This window comes from Canis lupus, chromosome 1, assembly GCF_011100685.1.
Source record: "Canis lupus familiaris isolate Mischka breed German Shepherd chromosome 1, alternate assembly UU_Cfam_GSD_1.0, whole genome shotgun sequence".
Lineage (NCBI taxonomy): Eukaryota > Metazoa > Chordata > Mammalia > Carnivora > Canidae > Canis > Canis lupus.
The window spans coordinates 74,250,110-74,267,327 of NC_049222.1; the positions used below are offsets into that span (position 1 = coordinate 74,250,110).

Genomic DNA, 17,218 nt, shown 5'->3' on the forward strand with positions numbered 1-17,218 from the left:
CTTCTTGTCCTAAGGTCCTCTAACACAGAGAATAGCATAGAAATAAAAGCCAGGGAAGGCACCAGAGGCTGGCGTCACGAACACTGGGACTCAGTTTCTCCCTTATATTTTCTGAAGAAAAGATGGGCAAGAACTGAGATGTAATGACTGATTCACCTATAAGGCATAGGTAGCTCTCCATCTATTTGTACAAATTTTTTTTTTAATTTTTATTTATTTTGAGAGAGAGAGAACATATGAAACGGGCAGAGGGAGAGGGAGAAGCAGACTTCCCTGAGCAGGGAGCCCAACATGGGGCTCAATCCCAGGACCCTGGGATCATGACCTGAGCCCTCAGGTGTAAAAGATACACCTGAGGATAAATATCAGTCCTTTTCGTTGCAGCAAAACAAAAGCTCCACACGGCCTAAATCAAGGACCTGTCCTTAACCTACTGAGCCACATGGCACCCCTATTTGTAGAAATAAAAATATATTCCAATGCTAGTTATTCTTGAATTTAAAAACAATCCACAGTACCTTTCTTCTTTTTCTTTGTTTTTTTACTGCTCCGGCCTTTCTGCTGCTCTTCCATGATCCTTTCCTCTGCCATCTGAGAGCCATCAGCACGACTTAATGTCGACATTAACCACGCATAAAGGAATTCTGATAGATACCTTCAAGGGTACCAAATATTAAGTTAATGGAAGATGTCTACATGAAATAACTTTATCACCATAGGTACTGGTATTAATAAAGACATATTTTTAATACTGCTTTAAAAGTTAAAAAAAAACCCAGATTATCTAATTAGATAACTGATTAGATCTTACAAGAAACTGGCTTTACAAATGCTTTTCCTTTCTTATAGCCTTATAATGTTGCTGGACAATGCTGGAAAATGCTTAATTTCCTACATGCATTTTACAACTTTTCAAAAGACTTCTTAATTACATTTATATATATAAATCAAATGAATGCCCATTAAACTGTTTTTTTTTCCCCCTTTTTATTTTATCAGGACACACTTCACCTCAGCCTGTTAGTAAGTCAGTATTTTATTCTCCCGTTAACTGCAAAATAAAGCAAATTAATTTAGGAAAAAAAAGTAAAGTTGTAGGCACTATCCCAAAGCATTCTAAAAAATTAAGGACATTTAGGCTTATAATTATTTGAGTTTATTCAGCAAATGAAATGCAAAACAGATTATTCCAGCCGATACTAACTTTTCAGAAGTTTAACCAACATTACATTCTTCTATGCCCAAAGTGGTTCAAATCTAGGATATGAATATATATACTTTATAATATAATCCATAATAAAATTAAGGACCAGTACTATATTAAGCTAAAATCAAAGATTTAGAAGAAATCTTATTATGATCAAGGATGAGCATGTGATGCCTATTTCCAAAATTCTCCCCAAAATTGTAAAGCAGGTTACAATACTAAAATATAAAATAAAATAAAAAAAATAAAATAAAATATAAAATAAATAAAAATAATAAAAAATTAAATAATAAATAAATAAATAAATAAATAATAAAGGAAAATAGTAACTTGCCAAAAGATACACCTGAGGATAAATATCAGTCCTTTTTGTTGCAGCAAAACAAAAGTTCCACACAGCCTAAATCAAAGCTGTACTGGCAAAAAACAAAACAAAAACTCCCAAATGCCTGGAATGGCTTAGGTGCTGTTGTTTTATTTTTTATTTATTTATTTTTAAAGATTTTATGTATTTATTCATGAGACACAGAGAGAGAGGCAGAGACATAGGCAGAGGGAGAAGCAGGCTCCCCGTGGGGAGCCTGATGCAGAACTCGATCCCAGGACCGGATCCGAAAGCAGATGCTCAACCACTGAGCCACCCAGGCGTCGCCAAGTGCCGTGTTTTAAAGTGAAACTAAGTACTATACTTCCTGGCAACTAAGGCAAACTGGGAAATGTATTATTATTTCATAAAAAATAGTGCATATAGTTTCAAATGAAGAGAAAAGAATTCCTGACAATGAATTTAAGAAAAGCATTTAGAATATCCTTTTACAGTATACAAGTGAATTTTCCCCCCATCATACTACAAGATCTCAGGGTCTGGATTTTAACTCAATGTGAGGATTTCTACAGGGAATTAATGTTGCTGCCTTCTACCTTCTAAACATCAAAAATAAGGACAGATGAGTGAAGGATATAGTTGGCAGAAGTTAGGCTTTTCTTATCAATTATCAGGCATCTCAGTGAGCTTTTATTAAATGCATTATCAAAAATCAATGCACAATTTTATTTAAGGAGGGTCAGAGTACCAATATTCTAGACCAGTAATTCTCAAACTGTGATCTCTGGACAAGCAGCAACACAAGAACTAGTTTGAAATGCAAGTGATTGGGTCCTATCTCAGACTTATTAAACGAGGAACTCAAGGGACCAAGCCCAGCAAGTGACCAGGATGCACTCTAAAGAATCAGTGTTTTCTACTATTGATTCTTAAAGGGCCACATGCTTTAGGAATGATTATATTCAACAGGCTTATCTTGTTTAAATTCTGAAGCCTAATCAAGAATTTTGATATTGAGAAGCAATTAAAACATGAAAGTAGACCACAGGGGTATTTATAGGCAAAACTAAAATTCTTTCGTTAAATGGAAATGAATCTGCTCAAACATGCAGATACATTTCTAATGGAGTGTTTACGTATCATTTATTTGCTGAATTAAGAGCCCCATTCCTTGTGCCAAAAAGCATATAAAATTTTTATTTTGAGGAATCAAGAGCACAAAAGCTTCCTGTTAGCTGCCTCAAACTTCAGAGAAAGAAACTGAGCATGTTCCCCTACAAAATGTCTGGTTTGACTACTGTGTCTACTGTGAATTAATAACAAAACATATGCCAAACAGCTATCTATTGGTAAGAGTTGTTATCTACATAATATTGTAGAGTATATCAAACAATATTATTCTATTACATTAATTCATGTTCAAATTCAAGTTTCACAGCCAAGAGTTACATATGAGGAGCCCAAGCAGCCATGATAACAAAATCATGTCAGTGTGGAAGAGAATTACTCTCCTTCATAGTGGTGACACCAAGGAATATATAATATCTTAATTTACTGTGTTAAATAATCCAAACAGGAGTTAAAAAGATGAACTATAATATTGAGATCTAATGTACTAAGCTGTTTGTCATGAGCAACTGGTTATTCTTATTTTAATAAATTACCACCATACTTGGCCAGACTAAGAAAAAGATCCAATAGCTCTTAATTTATTTTCTTTCTATGGCAGCTTTCCGATGCCTAAGTATTTCCAAACATCCTCTTACTAGATTTCTTCATTTCATCTTCAAGTGAAAGTGAAGAACTATTGGTTGAGGATGGTGATCTCTTACAATTCCTTCAAAGCTCCTAAAATAAATCCCCAGGGTGGCAGTTTCCACCAGTTATGCCCCCAGTGATAATCTTAGCCACGATTTCTTCTCAGAGGAAAGATCTGGCTCAGATTTTGAACTCTAATTCAGTTAAGTACACTCCATAGCTAGCACCTAGTGTCACTGATTCAGGACCAACTGTATCTTAAGTTTTCTCTCTAGAAACAGACAAAAGCTCTTCAACTAATCCATTTACTTTGCAGCCACTTTCATTAATCTTTAAAAATTCAATGGCTGGAAAAAGCGTATTTGTATGATGTTATGGCACTTAAAGATGTTCAAGACGATCTGGCTCTAGTTTTTAAATAGATATTTTTCAACTGTCCCACAAGTAAAGTTAAAATACATTAAGTGAAAAAGTATTCTGAAATTATATTCTGTTCTAAAGATGCTCTCTCAGATCTTATCTACTCTACCCACTGCTAATTTTAACTCACGTTGTACTCTTACCAATATATGTAGTAGTACTCATGCATGCTGTAGAGTTCCAATTCAAAGCCACTCAGAAGATACTGGATCATAATTCGAAGGTTATGATAAAGGACCCAGGTACCTAAACAGGCCAAATGTTGCCTCTGAGGTTCCTGTTTCAACAGCATAGTGTGAAGGGCTGCATCAACCTTCTCTGCCTATCAGAATAAAATGTCATAACATTGACATTTTTTTCAAGGTAATGAGAGAATTAAAAAAAAAAAAAACCAGCTGAAAATAGCATTTAAGCAGAAAATGTAAAGCTTGTCACCTAAAGAAGTCATACTTTCAAAACATTTTTGGTTAGGTTTAAAGTTCTCATTTCATGATGGGTAACGTTTATGTAACACTCCTTAAACTAAAAAGACATTTTATAAAACAAAAATACAAAATATTGACTTCAGGTCTTTAGTTATGTTATCAATACTGCTGCTTACAAATTAAGATTTTTATTAGAATGTGAACTTGCTGTAAAACTATAGCTCTGCCCATATTTTATAATTCATTTTGATTATCAAAGACATAATTTATTTCTGTTTGGATTATTGTTCTCTTTTTGTAAACTCTTTCTTTGATAAGTGAAACTATTAAAGTTAAAAATAAATTCATCACACTGAAAAATTAGTCAAAATATCATCTAAAGAATTGTTTTAAAAAATCTGATCAAGATATAAGAATATCTTAATTTTTAGAAGGGAAGGAAACTTATTGGCTCTTACCTCATCCTGCAAGGTAGCAAATTCCTCAAGAATATGCCCAAGCTTATCTCTCTGTCGAGCCCTATTATGTCCATGGATCTGAATAAGACTACAGAAGGGCTGCAATACACATACAATTTGTTAACAGTCAGTGTAAAATTACTTGACACTAAAGAATATTAACATTCCAAGTTTTCAAAATCTAGTTTAAGGGGGAAAAATATTGTGGATGTAAGAATAAGGACTATGCATATTTCTTACATAGGTATTTCTTTTAAAGGAAACTCAACATGAGAATTTATCAGTAGCCAAAAGAAAGTGGCTGTTACATATGAAACTTGTTTTCATATGGCAAAAATATCTTACTTCAATCTTTAGATATTTCCACAATTTCAAGAGAATAGTTTCTTTTCTGCTTATCTCAAGCTATTAGCCAATGTTCAAAGGTGACACTTCTATGCCGCTTACATTCACCAGAATAATTACAAGGCTTAAATAACAGCTAATACGATTGACCCATGAATAACACAAGGGATAGGGGTACCTATACCCCAAATAGTCAAAACTTCATGTATAACTTTTCATTCTCCAAAAACTATTAATAGCCTATTGCTGACTGGAAGCCTTACTGATAATATACACAATTAACTCCTATTTTGTATGTTGTATGTTTTATATACTTACAATAAATAAAATAGAGAAAAGAAAATATTAAGAAAATGTTAAGAAAGAGAAAATACATTTATAGTACAGCATTATATCTAAGAAAAACTGTGTATAAGTGGACCTATACAGTTCAAACATCATTCTTTAGAAACTGCAAGGTTTCTATTCAACATCATAAAATATTGTAATACTTCATTAATCAGACAATACACAATGAATGGTAGGATGCTCTGATTTAAGAAATATGAATTAGAAGAATAATTTTAAATTTACAGTTTGACAGATATTATCTCACTTGATCAATACCCTCTAAGAAGTAACGGTGCAGTATTAACACCTCATTTTTCAAAGACTGAGAAGTTTATAGAAACTGTAAGTGATCTGCCTGACAATCATAAAATATTAATGATAAATTTGGAATCTGGCCCTTTAGTTCTCCTCCTTTCACCATCCCAAGCTGCCTTCATATATATCTACATCTATATCTCCACATTTCCAATATATATATATTTCCAATATATATATATAAAATATGTATTTATTTAGTAACTGGAATTAGGCCCCCAAACTGACTGCTTCAGTTCTCTAAGAGAAATGTTTATATAATTAAATAAGAATGATTTATGATTAATTTAATTCACTACAAGATTTGTATTTTTTCCTAATTACCTGAGATTTGAAAAAAAATTGTGATCTCTTTGACATTAACAATTTTAATTTTACTATAATTCTATTCATTAAAGTCGTACAAAGATAAGGTATCTGGGAATGTTAAGTTTTTTATTTATTCAATGAAAATAAGTAAGAAATGTTAGATGGAAAAAGAAAAAAACAAATTAATGCTACGGAAGGAATTACACCCCATAAATTTTAAAGTATCCATCACAATGATCCAAACTGTATTTCTTACCCGAACACAGTGAGTAACAAAGGAGTCAATACAGTCCTTAGCCTGGTGATTATTATATAGGCAGCACCTGTAAGATAATACTCATTAAAATCAAACTATTTGGACTACAAAAAGCAGCAGTGATTACCACAGGTACTACGTATAGACAAGGTGGGAAAAAGAAAATGGAAATCAAATACATTACTGAATTAAAAACTAGCATTAGATTAAGAAACATTTCACTATTACACTATTAGTTACACAAATGTATAAGATTTCCAATTTTTCAGTTCTATATTTGGAACTGAAGAGTTGCATCCAAGATCAAATTAACAAGAGAAAAATACTCCAAAGTGCCACTTTTTCATGACCCTACTACAATGTTACTTATTTTTCTACAACTGACACCCTCATGGACTGTGCTCATAATAGTCACTACAAAGAAAATACTATACAGAATCATTCTATTTTTTTCCAAGATGTATCCACATTTCCAACCACTGGCCAAAATGATCCCCTTTACATTTCTGGTACCTCATCTTCTATCCTTATGAAGTGGTTCCTGTGGTGTTCCTTATCTCAGTTAATAACATCATTTCTTGACTGAAGCCCTCTTTGAGCAGTCTGGGAGGATGTGCTTACCCCTGGAGGAACTACAGGGGCTGAAGAAATGGAAGATTGTTTTTATCTATCCCTGACATGTAAGGTCTGTAGGCCTTTGCACCTAAGATGGGAAAAAGCAAAGACTTTCTCCTGGAGCACTGACAGAGGCAGACAACTTGCTACTCCTCAGTGTTTGCCATAACTGAACAATCTGACCAGAGCCTCAAAAATAAAGAGAGCCATAATCATGCAACATAAAATGACAGTGCACACAGCATCCAGGAGAAAGAAAGAGCAGAACACCTGGAACAGGTGGTGGCAAAAGAGAAGTGCTGGAAGGTCTATTATATCTTTAACTCCAAGATAAAAATATGATTTAAGGTCATTAAAATAAAGCTCTTAAAAAAGACTTTCTGGACCCAAAAGTTAGGACTTCCAAATTTAAAAGTTCAATGGATGAAAGACACTCACTAATAGCCTTGAAGGTCAAGAGGAAGAACTTTCTCACATCATGGCAAAAATAACAAGAGATAAATATTAAATACATATAAATATAAATGATAAATATCATAAAGAATATGGAGAAGAGATCTAGAAGACTTAGTATATGAGGGGTTCTAAAAAAAAAAGATAGAGGTGAAACAGGAATTAAATGAAAAATAATAAAGAATAAAAGATAATTATTGATTGCAAGACCTGAGGCTTTAATGACTGAGTTTCTAACAGGATTGCTGAAAATCATACATGTACATTCTGATAAAGCTCTTAAACTCCAAAAAAAAAAAAAAAAAAAAAGAGAGAAAAGAAAAGAAAAAGGAAAAGAAAGAAAGAAAAGAGATTTTACAATCTTCTAGAAGAAAGTCCCAAATCACTTAAAAAGGAAAAAAAGAATCAGATCAGGATCACATTTCTTCCCCTCCCCCCCCAGGATCCCATTTCTTATCTGTAATACCAGATTTTTTTTTTTAAGATTTTATTTATTTATTCATGAGAAAGACACACACAGAGAGAAAGAAGCAGAGACACAGGCAGAGGGAGAAACAGGCTCCACATAGGGAGCCCAATGTGGGACTTGATCCCGGGTCTCTAGGATCAGGCCCTGGGCTGAAGGCAGCACTAAACCACTGAGCCACCTAGGCTGCCCCTGTAATACCAGAATTTTAAAAACAGTTGTAGTAACAGGGGCACTTGGGTGGCTCAGTTGGTTAAGCATCCAACTCTTGGTTTCAGCTTCAGGTCATGATCTCAGGGTTGTGAGACTGAGCCCTGCTCTGGGCTTCAGGCATGTAGGAGTTTACTTGAAATTCTTTCCCTCTCCCTTTGCCCCTCCCAATGCTCTTGCACTCTCTCTCTCTCTAAAATAAAATAAAAACTTAAAAAAAGTGGAATAACATTTAGAGACTATCATGCAATGAACTTTGTTATACATGCAGCCAATTCTCCATATTCACGATACTTGTTCTTTAAAGCTGCTACAGACACTGAATTAGACGATATGTTAACACTGCCGCTAAAGTGAAATACAGGGTTAGGTTCCTGCCAGCTTCTGGTGACACCATTTTCATCAACTGATCACTACGTAAGTGTTTTAAGATGCCTCATGTAGGGACGCTTGGGTGGCTCAGTGGCTGAGCATCTGCCTTCAGCTCAGGTTGTGATCCCAGGGTCCAGGGATCAAGTCTCACATCTGGCTCCCTGTGAGGAGCCTGCTTCTCTCTCTGCCTATGTCTCTGTCTCCTTCCGTGTCTCTCATGAATTAAGAAAAAAAAAAGATGCCTTATGTAATGTCTATTGATGATTCATTAATAAACTCAGGTCTGAGTTAACTTATCTAACATACATATTCTCTCTGAAAGGCATGCCACAGTCTTCTTGTGCTGAGGAATCCTAGACAGCACATCATTCATTATACATGGAGGCCATCTGAAACTATGAAATAGTTTCAAAAGCACAAAAGTGTGAAGAACATGGCACCTAAGGGAGCTGTTTACAGTGTACCAACTGAAAAAAAGAAAGTAGAGTTGCCTTGTTCAACACTGGGTGACTCAAAAATTTTTTGCTGCTCTGCACACATCTGAGAATTCTGCGAGAATGGAACAAATACTGATTGGAGGATTACAAATACATTTTACCAAGTAAGCAAGATTTGCAAATATGGAATCCTAAAACAGTGTAAGTTGAACTATAATTAAAGCTAAATGGGAGGGATCCCTGGGTGGCGCAGCGGTTTAGCGCCTGTCTTTGGCCCAGGGCGTGATCCTGGAGACCCGGGATCGAATCCCACATTGGGCTCCCGGTGCATGGAGCCTGCTTCTCCCTCTGTGTCTCTGCCTCTCTCTCTCTCTCTGTGTGACTATCATAAATAAATAAAAAATAAAAAAAAATAGCTAAATGGGTAATAATAAAAGTACTAAAGAAAGATTGTTAAATACAAAAGGAAAAAAATGCAAATTAGATATAAACACTATTTCACATACATCATTGTCAAAAATTCCAAAGTGTGATAATGACAAAGCCCAAACAAAGTCTGGGAAAACTAAAATTCTTATACACGTTTTCTGGCATACAAACTGGTTTAATTATTTTAGAAAGCAATTCGGCAAAACTAGTAAAGTTGAAGATGCACATGCTGTATGATCAGCAATTAATTTCAGTTCTAAGTATATACAGCCTATGTGCACAAGGAGACATATTCAAAGAAGTTCACTATAGCACCACTGTGTTTTTTTGAGAGAGAAAAGAGAGTGCACAAGCAGGGGTGGGGGGAAGGGCAGAGAGAGAGAGAGGGAAAGTGAATCCCAAGCAGGCCCCACCTGAGGAGAAATTAAACAGATGCCCAACCAACTGAGTGATCCAGGCACCCTCAGCACTGTTTCAACAGTAATAAATTAGAAACAAATTAAATGTCCAACTATAGAGAAACAACAAAACATGTTCAAAGTGTGAATTTTAATGAATGAAGTAAGTCTGCATGGATCAAATTAGGTGATTTCAAAACCCTAAAGTTGAATGAAAAAATCATGTTGAAAAGGATACATACAGTGGGACATTTATGTGAAGTCTAATAAATGAATGTATTATTTTCAGAAACATATTTGGGTGAAGTATAAAAGCATTTATAAAAGTGAGACAACTGTGGTACTGTGGTCACCTCTAGGACCAGAGTGAGAGAAAAGGATGGGGTGGGGGAGGATGATTTGAAATTGCAGGCTGCTGTTCTCCAAATGTGGCCCAGGTTCCCCTGGTGGAGATGATGACCTTGGGATGCTTCCCGGGGAGCACCAGGTCAAAACTATTTTCACAATCATATTAAGATGTTATTTGCTTTTCGCACTCATTCTCTCACAAGTGTCTAGTGGTTGTTTCCAGAGTACATGCTGTGTGATATTACAACGGATTGAAAGCAGGTCAAAATAATCCAGTTATCTTCTATTAAGACAGAAAACAGATTTGCAAAAATGTAAAACTGCCACTTATATCACTAATTTTTCTTAAAAACAGTTATTTTCCATAAAAATGTTATTATGGGTCTGTAACTTTAAAACAATTAGTAATTTTTTTAAAGTATTGTTTTAATTTCCAAAACAGTAGGTGGCAATACCCATGACCCTATATAAACAAAACCCATCTAGGTCTTTAATAACTTTTAAAATATAAAGAGGTCTCAAGACAAAAAAGCTTCACTGCTGATTTAGATGTTACCTCTAATAATTTAATTCATTAAAATTAGCTGTTCCTTGATACTTAAGTTCAACGCTACTTGGGACTTTCAGATGTTGCTGTTAGGAAGCAACCCCGCCCCGGATTCTGTGTGGCTCACTCCCTCAGTTCACTCACATGTATCACCACTTGCAATAGGTCTTCCAACTATCACAGCTAAGAGAACCATCTATCTTTTTATCTTTTTACAAAGCACTTATGACCTTGTATTATGTATTTGTCTACTGCTCAGTCTCTCCCACTAGATGGGAAGCTCCTTGTTAGCAGGTGTGTCCTCCTTTTCCCTAGAACCCAGAAAGGTGCCTAGCAATAACAGGTACTAATTTACTATAATTTACTATATTTATTACATAAGGAACTGATAAAATTTTATCAATTCTCCAAAAGGGGAATTTATAAAAAACAAATAAAAATATTGCTTAAAGTGGATGGTAGTATAGGTAGCTGTCAGTTTATACATCTGAGTATTTGATATATTATAAATTTATTTTTTAAAAGATTTTATTTATTCATTCATGAGAGACAGAAAGAGAGAGAGAGAGAGAGAGAGAGAGAGAGAGAGAGGCAGAGACGCAGGCAGAGGGAGAAGTCGGCTCCATGCAGGGAGCCCGACGTGGGATTCGATCCCAGGTCTCCAGGATCACGCCCCGGGCCGAAGCCGGGCTAAACCGCTGAGCCGCCCGGGCTGCCCTTTAATTATAAATTTTAAAATAACTTTTAACTTTCTCCATTTGCAGATTACATCTGTAAAAAACCTAAAGATTTCACAAAAAAACTGTCAGAACTAATAAATTTCGTAAAGTTGCAGGGTACAAAAATCTATTGCACTTCTATACAACAATAGTAACTATCAGAGAAATTAAGAAAACAATGTCATTTATAATAGCACGAAAAAGAATAAAATACTTAGGAATAATTTAAGCAAGGAGGTGAAAGATCTATAAATGAAAAACTGTAAGACACTGACTAAAGAAACTGAAGACATAAATAAATGGAAAGATATTCTGTGCTTATGGGTTGGAAGAATATTGTTAAAATGTCCATGTTACCCAAAGTGATCTATGGAGTCAATGCAATCCTTAATGAAATTCAAATAGCACATTTTACACATATAGAGAAAAGAATCCTAAAGTTTATATGGAACCACAGAACACCCTGAATACCCAAAGCATCTGGAGAAAGAACAAAGGAGTGTATCGCACTCCCTGATTTCAAACTATCCTACAAAAGCTCCAGTAATCAAAACAGAATGGTATTGGCATAAAAAGAGACATAGATCAATAAAACAGAATAGAGAGCCTAGGGGGGAAAAAGCATGCACAATCATTTGATTTTTGACAAAAAAGCCAAAAATACACAATGGAGAAAAAAAGACAGTCTCTTCAATAAATAATACTGGTAATGATAGCCACATGTCAAAGAATTACACTGGACCCTTTTCTTACACCATACACAGAAATGGACTCAAATGTATTAAGAACATAACACTTCTGTATGTAAAACCTGAAACTGTGTATCAGAATAAAGTGTAGGTGATAAGCTTCTTCACACTGATGCTAGCAGCACTGATTTTTTGGTTTTGGACCAAAAGCAAAGGCAATGAGTGCAAAAATAAACAGTGGGATTACGTCAAAGGGAAAAGCTTCTGCTCACCATGAAAAGGCAACCTACAGAAGAAAATACTTGCAAACCACACATCCGATAAAGGGTTAACCAGGGAAGAGCCAATAAAATCCTGAAAAAGAATGCTGCCAGAGAACATGTCTTAACATATTAAAATTTAAGACAAAGCCACAATAAAAAACATCATTATTAGATCTGAAATAAATCCCAAAACACAAAGGATTTTCAAGTAAAATAAAGATGGTCTTTTAATCCAGTAGGAAACGACAGTTTATATTGTAAGTGATGTTCACCCAACTGGCTATCTACCTAAAAGGAAATCAAGTTGAACTTCTATCTTCATACCATTTATAGGAAAAGAATTCAGAAGACTTAAATCTTAAATGAACAAGAATAAAATAAAAATCTTTGGAAAAATATATATGTGACTAAAGGCATAACCTGTGGACTGGGGAGATTTACCTTAAACAAGAAACCTACAAGTTATATAGGACAGAATAAAGTAGAAAAAACTACCTTACAGAAAGCAAAAATTTTGATGCAAAAGAAAGCTTAAGGGAAAAAAAAGCTGCAATGCTGATCATAGATAAAGGAATTGAAAAATAATATAATTTTGTAAGTTCCTGTATATTATCAAGAGCAATACTATATAGCAATGTGTATTATATACTCATAATGTTAAAGGAATTCATATAAATTCTCCAAAAAAAGTGAACCACTTACCAAAAGTCAATAGGCAAAAGATAAAAACAATTCATAGAAAAGTACTTCTAAATGTACAATAAATATTGTATTAAATGTTTACATTAAAGTAACAATGAAATATTGCTCCCCGCCAACCACAATGGAAAAAATTCAAAACAATGATAACACCTACTGCTGGTCAGGATATAGGGAATGTACACTCTCATGTATTGTTAATAGGAATAAAAATTGCTATAATCTTTCTGAATGTAATCTGATAATATCTATTAAAAATACACATACCTCCACCCAGTAACCTCAATCCATAGAATACATTCATATTATATTTGGCAGCTATTTAAAAAGAGTTAATTAGATCTACATCAGGAAATCTGAAACATAAATTCATGATTTATTTATTTTTGAGTGGAAAATTTTTTTTAAGATTTTATTTATTCATGAGAGACACAGAGAGAGAGGCAGAGACACAGGCAGAGGGAGAGAAAGCAGGCTCCTTGTAGGGAGCCTGATGCGGGACCTGATCTCCGGATCAGGATCACACCCTCAGCTAAAGGCGTCCGCCTTTAAAGGCTCAACCGCTGAGCCACCCAGGCATTCTGATAAAATTTTTAAACAAGACTAAAATTTTTATTTTTTAAAAATCTGATTTATTTATTTGAGAAAGAGAAGAAAGAACACAAGCATGGGGCAGGGGCAGAGGGAGAAGGAAGAACAGGCTCCCCGCTGAGCAGGGAGCCTGACCTGAGACCAAGACCTGAGCCAAAGGCTTAACAAACTGACCCACCTAGATACCCCAAAACTTTTATTTTAAACAAGCAATCCACAAAAAATAACTAAAAGTTCATGATAAAAACAGCCTTTTTAATGTAATCACATTTATTTAAAGTCATAGGTGTATCATATAGCTGTGTATCATAAAGACATTTACAGTGATTGTCATCAAAATGCAGTTATCTCAGAGGTAAGATTTCACTAGAATTTTATTCTTTTTTGTATTTTATGTGGTCTAAATTTTCAGACATGACCATATATTATTTATATAACCAACTTCTGGGTTTATTTTTAAAGCAACTTAGTTACCTTCTTATTCCTCTCCTTCCTCTGCTGAATCAGTTGCCACATCCTATTAATTTTACCTCTGCAATGCTCCTCCAATCTGTCCTCTCCTTTATATTCTCAAGGTTTAATCCTTCATCATTTCTTGCCTATAGTGCCGAATTAACCTAGCTCACCACTTTGTCCCCATTATCACTACCAGTTTGTTTCCTATGAAAAAATGCATACTATACTATGCCAATTCCCTCCTAAAAACCTGGGCACTTCCACAGACTATAAAGACCAAATTTTACCAGACCACTCAAAATTCTCCAGCCTAACTCCAAACTATTGTAACCATCCAACTCCCATTTACTTATTCTCTCATTCAACAAAGATTTATAGTGTGCTGGACTAGCTCATATTGTAGACACTGTTCTAAGCACCTATGGTACGTTAGTGAACAAAAAGCTAGATCTACCTGCCCTGACCTTCTGGAGTTTATATTCTAATGGGAATGGGAGGAGAAGGTAGAGAGGGAAATAAGAAATAAATATAATGAAGACTTGTATGGTACATACAGACATAAACGTAGTGAAGTAAATTATGCAGTATAGTATGTAAGGAGACAGTCATTACAGGAGAGAGAAAGGCAGTGATGGGCTGAGGCAGCATGGAGGCTGCACTCTTTAAATAGTTTAACCAAAGCAGTCCTCACTGAGGTGAAGTTAACAGACTTGAAGGTGGTGAGGGGGGTCAGTCCTGGGTATTTCCAAGTAAAATGCCCTCCACCCCAGACTCTATGTAAAGGCTGTAGGATGAGAGCCGGCCTGGCCTGCATGTTCCCAGAATACTAAGGAGGACAAAGTGGCTGAAGCAGAGATAAGCAGAGAGGGGTAAGAGATGATGAAGCCAGAGAGGTATCAGGACAAGAGTCTAGACCAGAGCATATGGGGCCTCCTAGGATCAATCATAAGAACTTTGGCTTTTACTGTGAATGAAATAGGGAATATAACAAACACTGAATGCCTGGGAGTTTACCTCCCCCCAGGGGTAGTCCTTAACTGATTTGTTTGTGGATAAATTCTCAGGCCTTCCTTGTTTTATCTCTGACAAGGACAACTCTGAGTACAACCCACACTGTCTCCACAGCTCCCTGGCAGGACCCAACCAAAGTTACTTTCCATGAAGTATATCTCTGTGTGGTTTTCTTCCTTTTCATGTCCCACTTGCCCACAACCCTGCTGCTTTTTCCTGGAACACTTTCTAAGGTTATATGAATGGTCACAGGATCTGCTTCTGAGAAACTCAAGAGAGGAAAAAGTTTTATGTGAGATGTGGCATGATTTATTCAACAAATTGAATGCCGAACCATTAACTCTTCTTAAAACATATAATTCATATGCCCATGTCTTCAGACATGCTGGGGTTTTTTTTTTGCTGAGGAATAATAACACCTTTCTTTCCTCCCCTTTGGAAAAGCTCTACTCATTTTCCAAAATGCAAACACAGATGATGATTTCTTGCTGCATAAAATCCTTTCCAGCCTCTTATGGCAGTATGTTTCTAGTGGTGCCACTGCTCTGTTAATTTAAGGATCAATTTTTTGCATTTTTAATTTTTATCCAGCCTCATATCATTGAAAAGAGACCTTATTTTGCTTTTTTTAGAATTATTCCCAAAGTGCTTACTTGACACACTGCTTTGCACGCAGTAAGAATCAATGCAACTTACTGAATTTGAGAATTCTTTCCAAGGTTTTCTTCTCATACTGGGCCTAATGTCAACCTCACAAAAACCTTAGTTTATTTTATTATTTTTTTTATTTTTAAACATTTTTTTTTAATTTATTTATGATAGTCATACAGAGAGAGAGAGAGGCAGAGACACAACAGGCAGAGGGAGAAGCAGGCTCCATGCACCAGGAGCCCGACGTGGGATTCGATCCCGGGTCTCCAGGATCGCGCCCTGGGCCAAAGGCAGGCGCCAAACCGCTGCGCCACCCAGGGATCCCAGTTTTTTGGTTTTTATATGAGGATTTGATTACAGCAGTTTTTATGCTTTGGCTATAAAGGAGCACAGAGAATTGGAGCTTTTAAGAAATACATATGCCATAAAAAAGTCTTATAGTACTTACTTTGGGGAGAGCACCGGAGGACTGACAAAAGACCGAAGTGCATCCTTCACCATGTCTTGCATGAGATGGGTTCCAAAAACTTTTTTGTTATCCACCAAGAAAGTGGTCTTAAAATAAATTATGTATTAGTAATGCTGTCACAACTTGACATACTGTACATATATAACTGTCATTACTGTGACATGAACACACTTCTTATAAATACTGGAGAATACAGAAGAGATTAAAATATAAAAACCTGATGGAAATCAATCAATAAATAAATCACTATTTCTAACATGGGTATTACTTATTAACCCATATTTAAGATATATTCTGATGAAAGAAAATAAACAAATGTCCAAGAAAAAATATTTCCCAAGTCAAGGGTAGTGATAGTAAACTAGTCAAAATGAACTGACCAGTCTGAATATGTCAAATAAGCTAATACATAAGAAAGAGGGTGATTCATAAATTATGAAACAGGAAATAGCTATCAGTATTAATTGATCATCTTTCTCTAATGAACATCTGGGAATACATACACACTTTCTGAAACTGGAAAAATAGACTTCATAATTAAATTTAAAGTATTATTTAATAATAATTTACATTTAATTTTCTCCATGAACAAGGGAGAAAATTACCATATTATGCCTTTCTTGATTTCCTAACACATTTGGATTGTTTCCAGTTTTGGGTGATCATGAACCAAACAGGTATAAACATTTACATACAAGTTTCCAGGAGATCATAGGATTTCACTTGTTAGGCAAACATCAAGCAGGAGTAGGATCTGTATATTTAATTTTATAAGAATCTGACAAATTGTTTTACAAAGTGGCTGTAGCAGTTCACATTCCTATCAGTAAATACATCCTTACCACCAGCACTTAGTATTGTCAGTTTTTCTTCTTAAAAGATATCACAAAAAGTGGGTAGTGTTATTTTACTGTGGTTTAATTTGCATATCCCTAATCCAATTATGTTCAGTATGTTTTCATACTGAAGTGTTCAAATTTGCTGCCCATTAAAAACTGGGTTGTCTGTTCTTACTGCTGTGTTCACAGAGTTCTTTGTATAATACAAGTCTTTTGCCTCACATGGATTTGCAAATATTTTCTCCCACTCTGTAGTCTCTTTTCATTTTCTTAACAAGGTCTTCCACAGAATTAGTTTTAAATTGATCAATTTATCATTTTTATGAATTGTTTTTAATGTCATACCTAAGTATTCTGTTTTCTAAAGTCACAAAGATTTTCTCCTATCCTTTCTTGTAAAAGTTTTAT

General features: G+C 35.1%; 1 protein-coding gene across 8 annotated transcripts in view; it reads right to left on the minus strand.

Annotated features, from left to right (window-relative positions):
• NAA35 (N-alpha-acetyltransferase 35, NatC auxiliary subunit) overlaps nt 1-17,218 on the minus strand; it is a 107,724-nt gene that overhangs the window by 7,382 nt on the left and 83,124 nt on the right. For all 8 annotated transcript variants that reach the window (XM_038526912.1, XM_038526919.1, XM_038526916.1 and 5 more), the window contains 5 exons: nt 15,951-16,057; nt 6,149-6,215; nt 4,594-4,692; nt 3,854-4,032; nt 519-655 (listed from right to left, as the gene is read on the minus strand). In XM_038526912.1, coding sequence (XP_038382840.1) covers nt 519-655; nt 3,854-4,032; nt 4,594-4,692; nt 6,149-6,215; nt 15,951-16,057 — 589 coding nt within the window. The remainder of the gene's footprint in view (nt 1-518; nt 656-3,853; nt 4,033-4,593; nt 4,693-6,148; nt 6,216-15,950; nt 16,058-17,218) is intronic.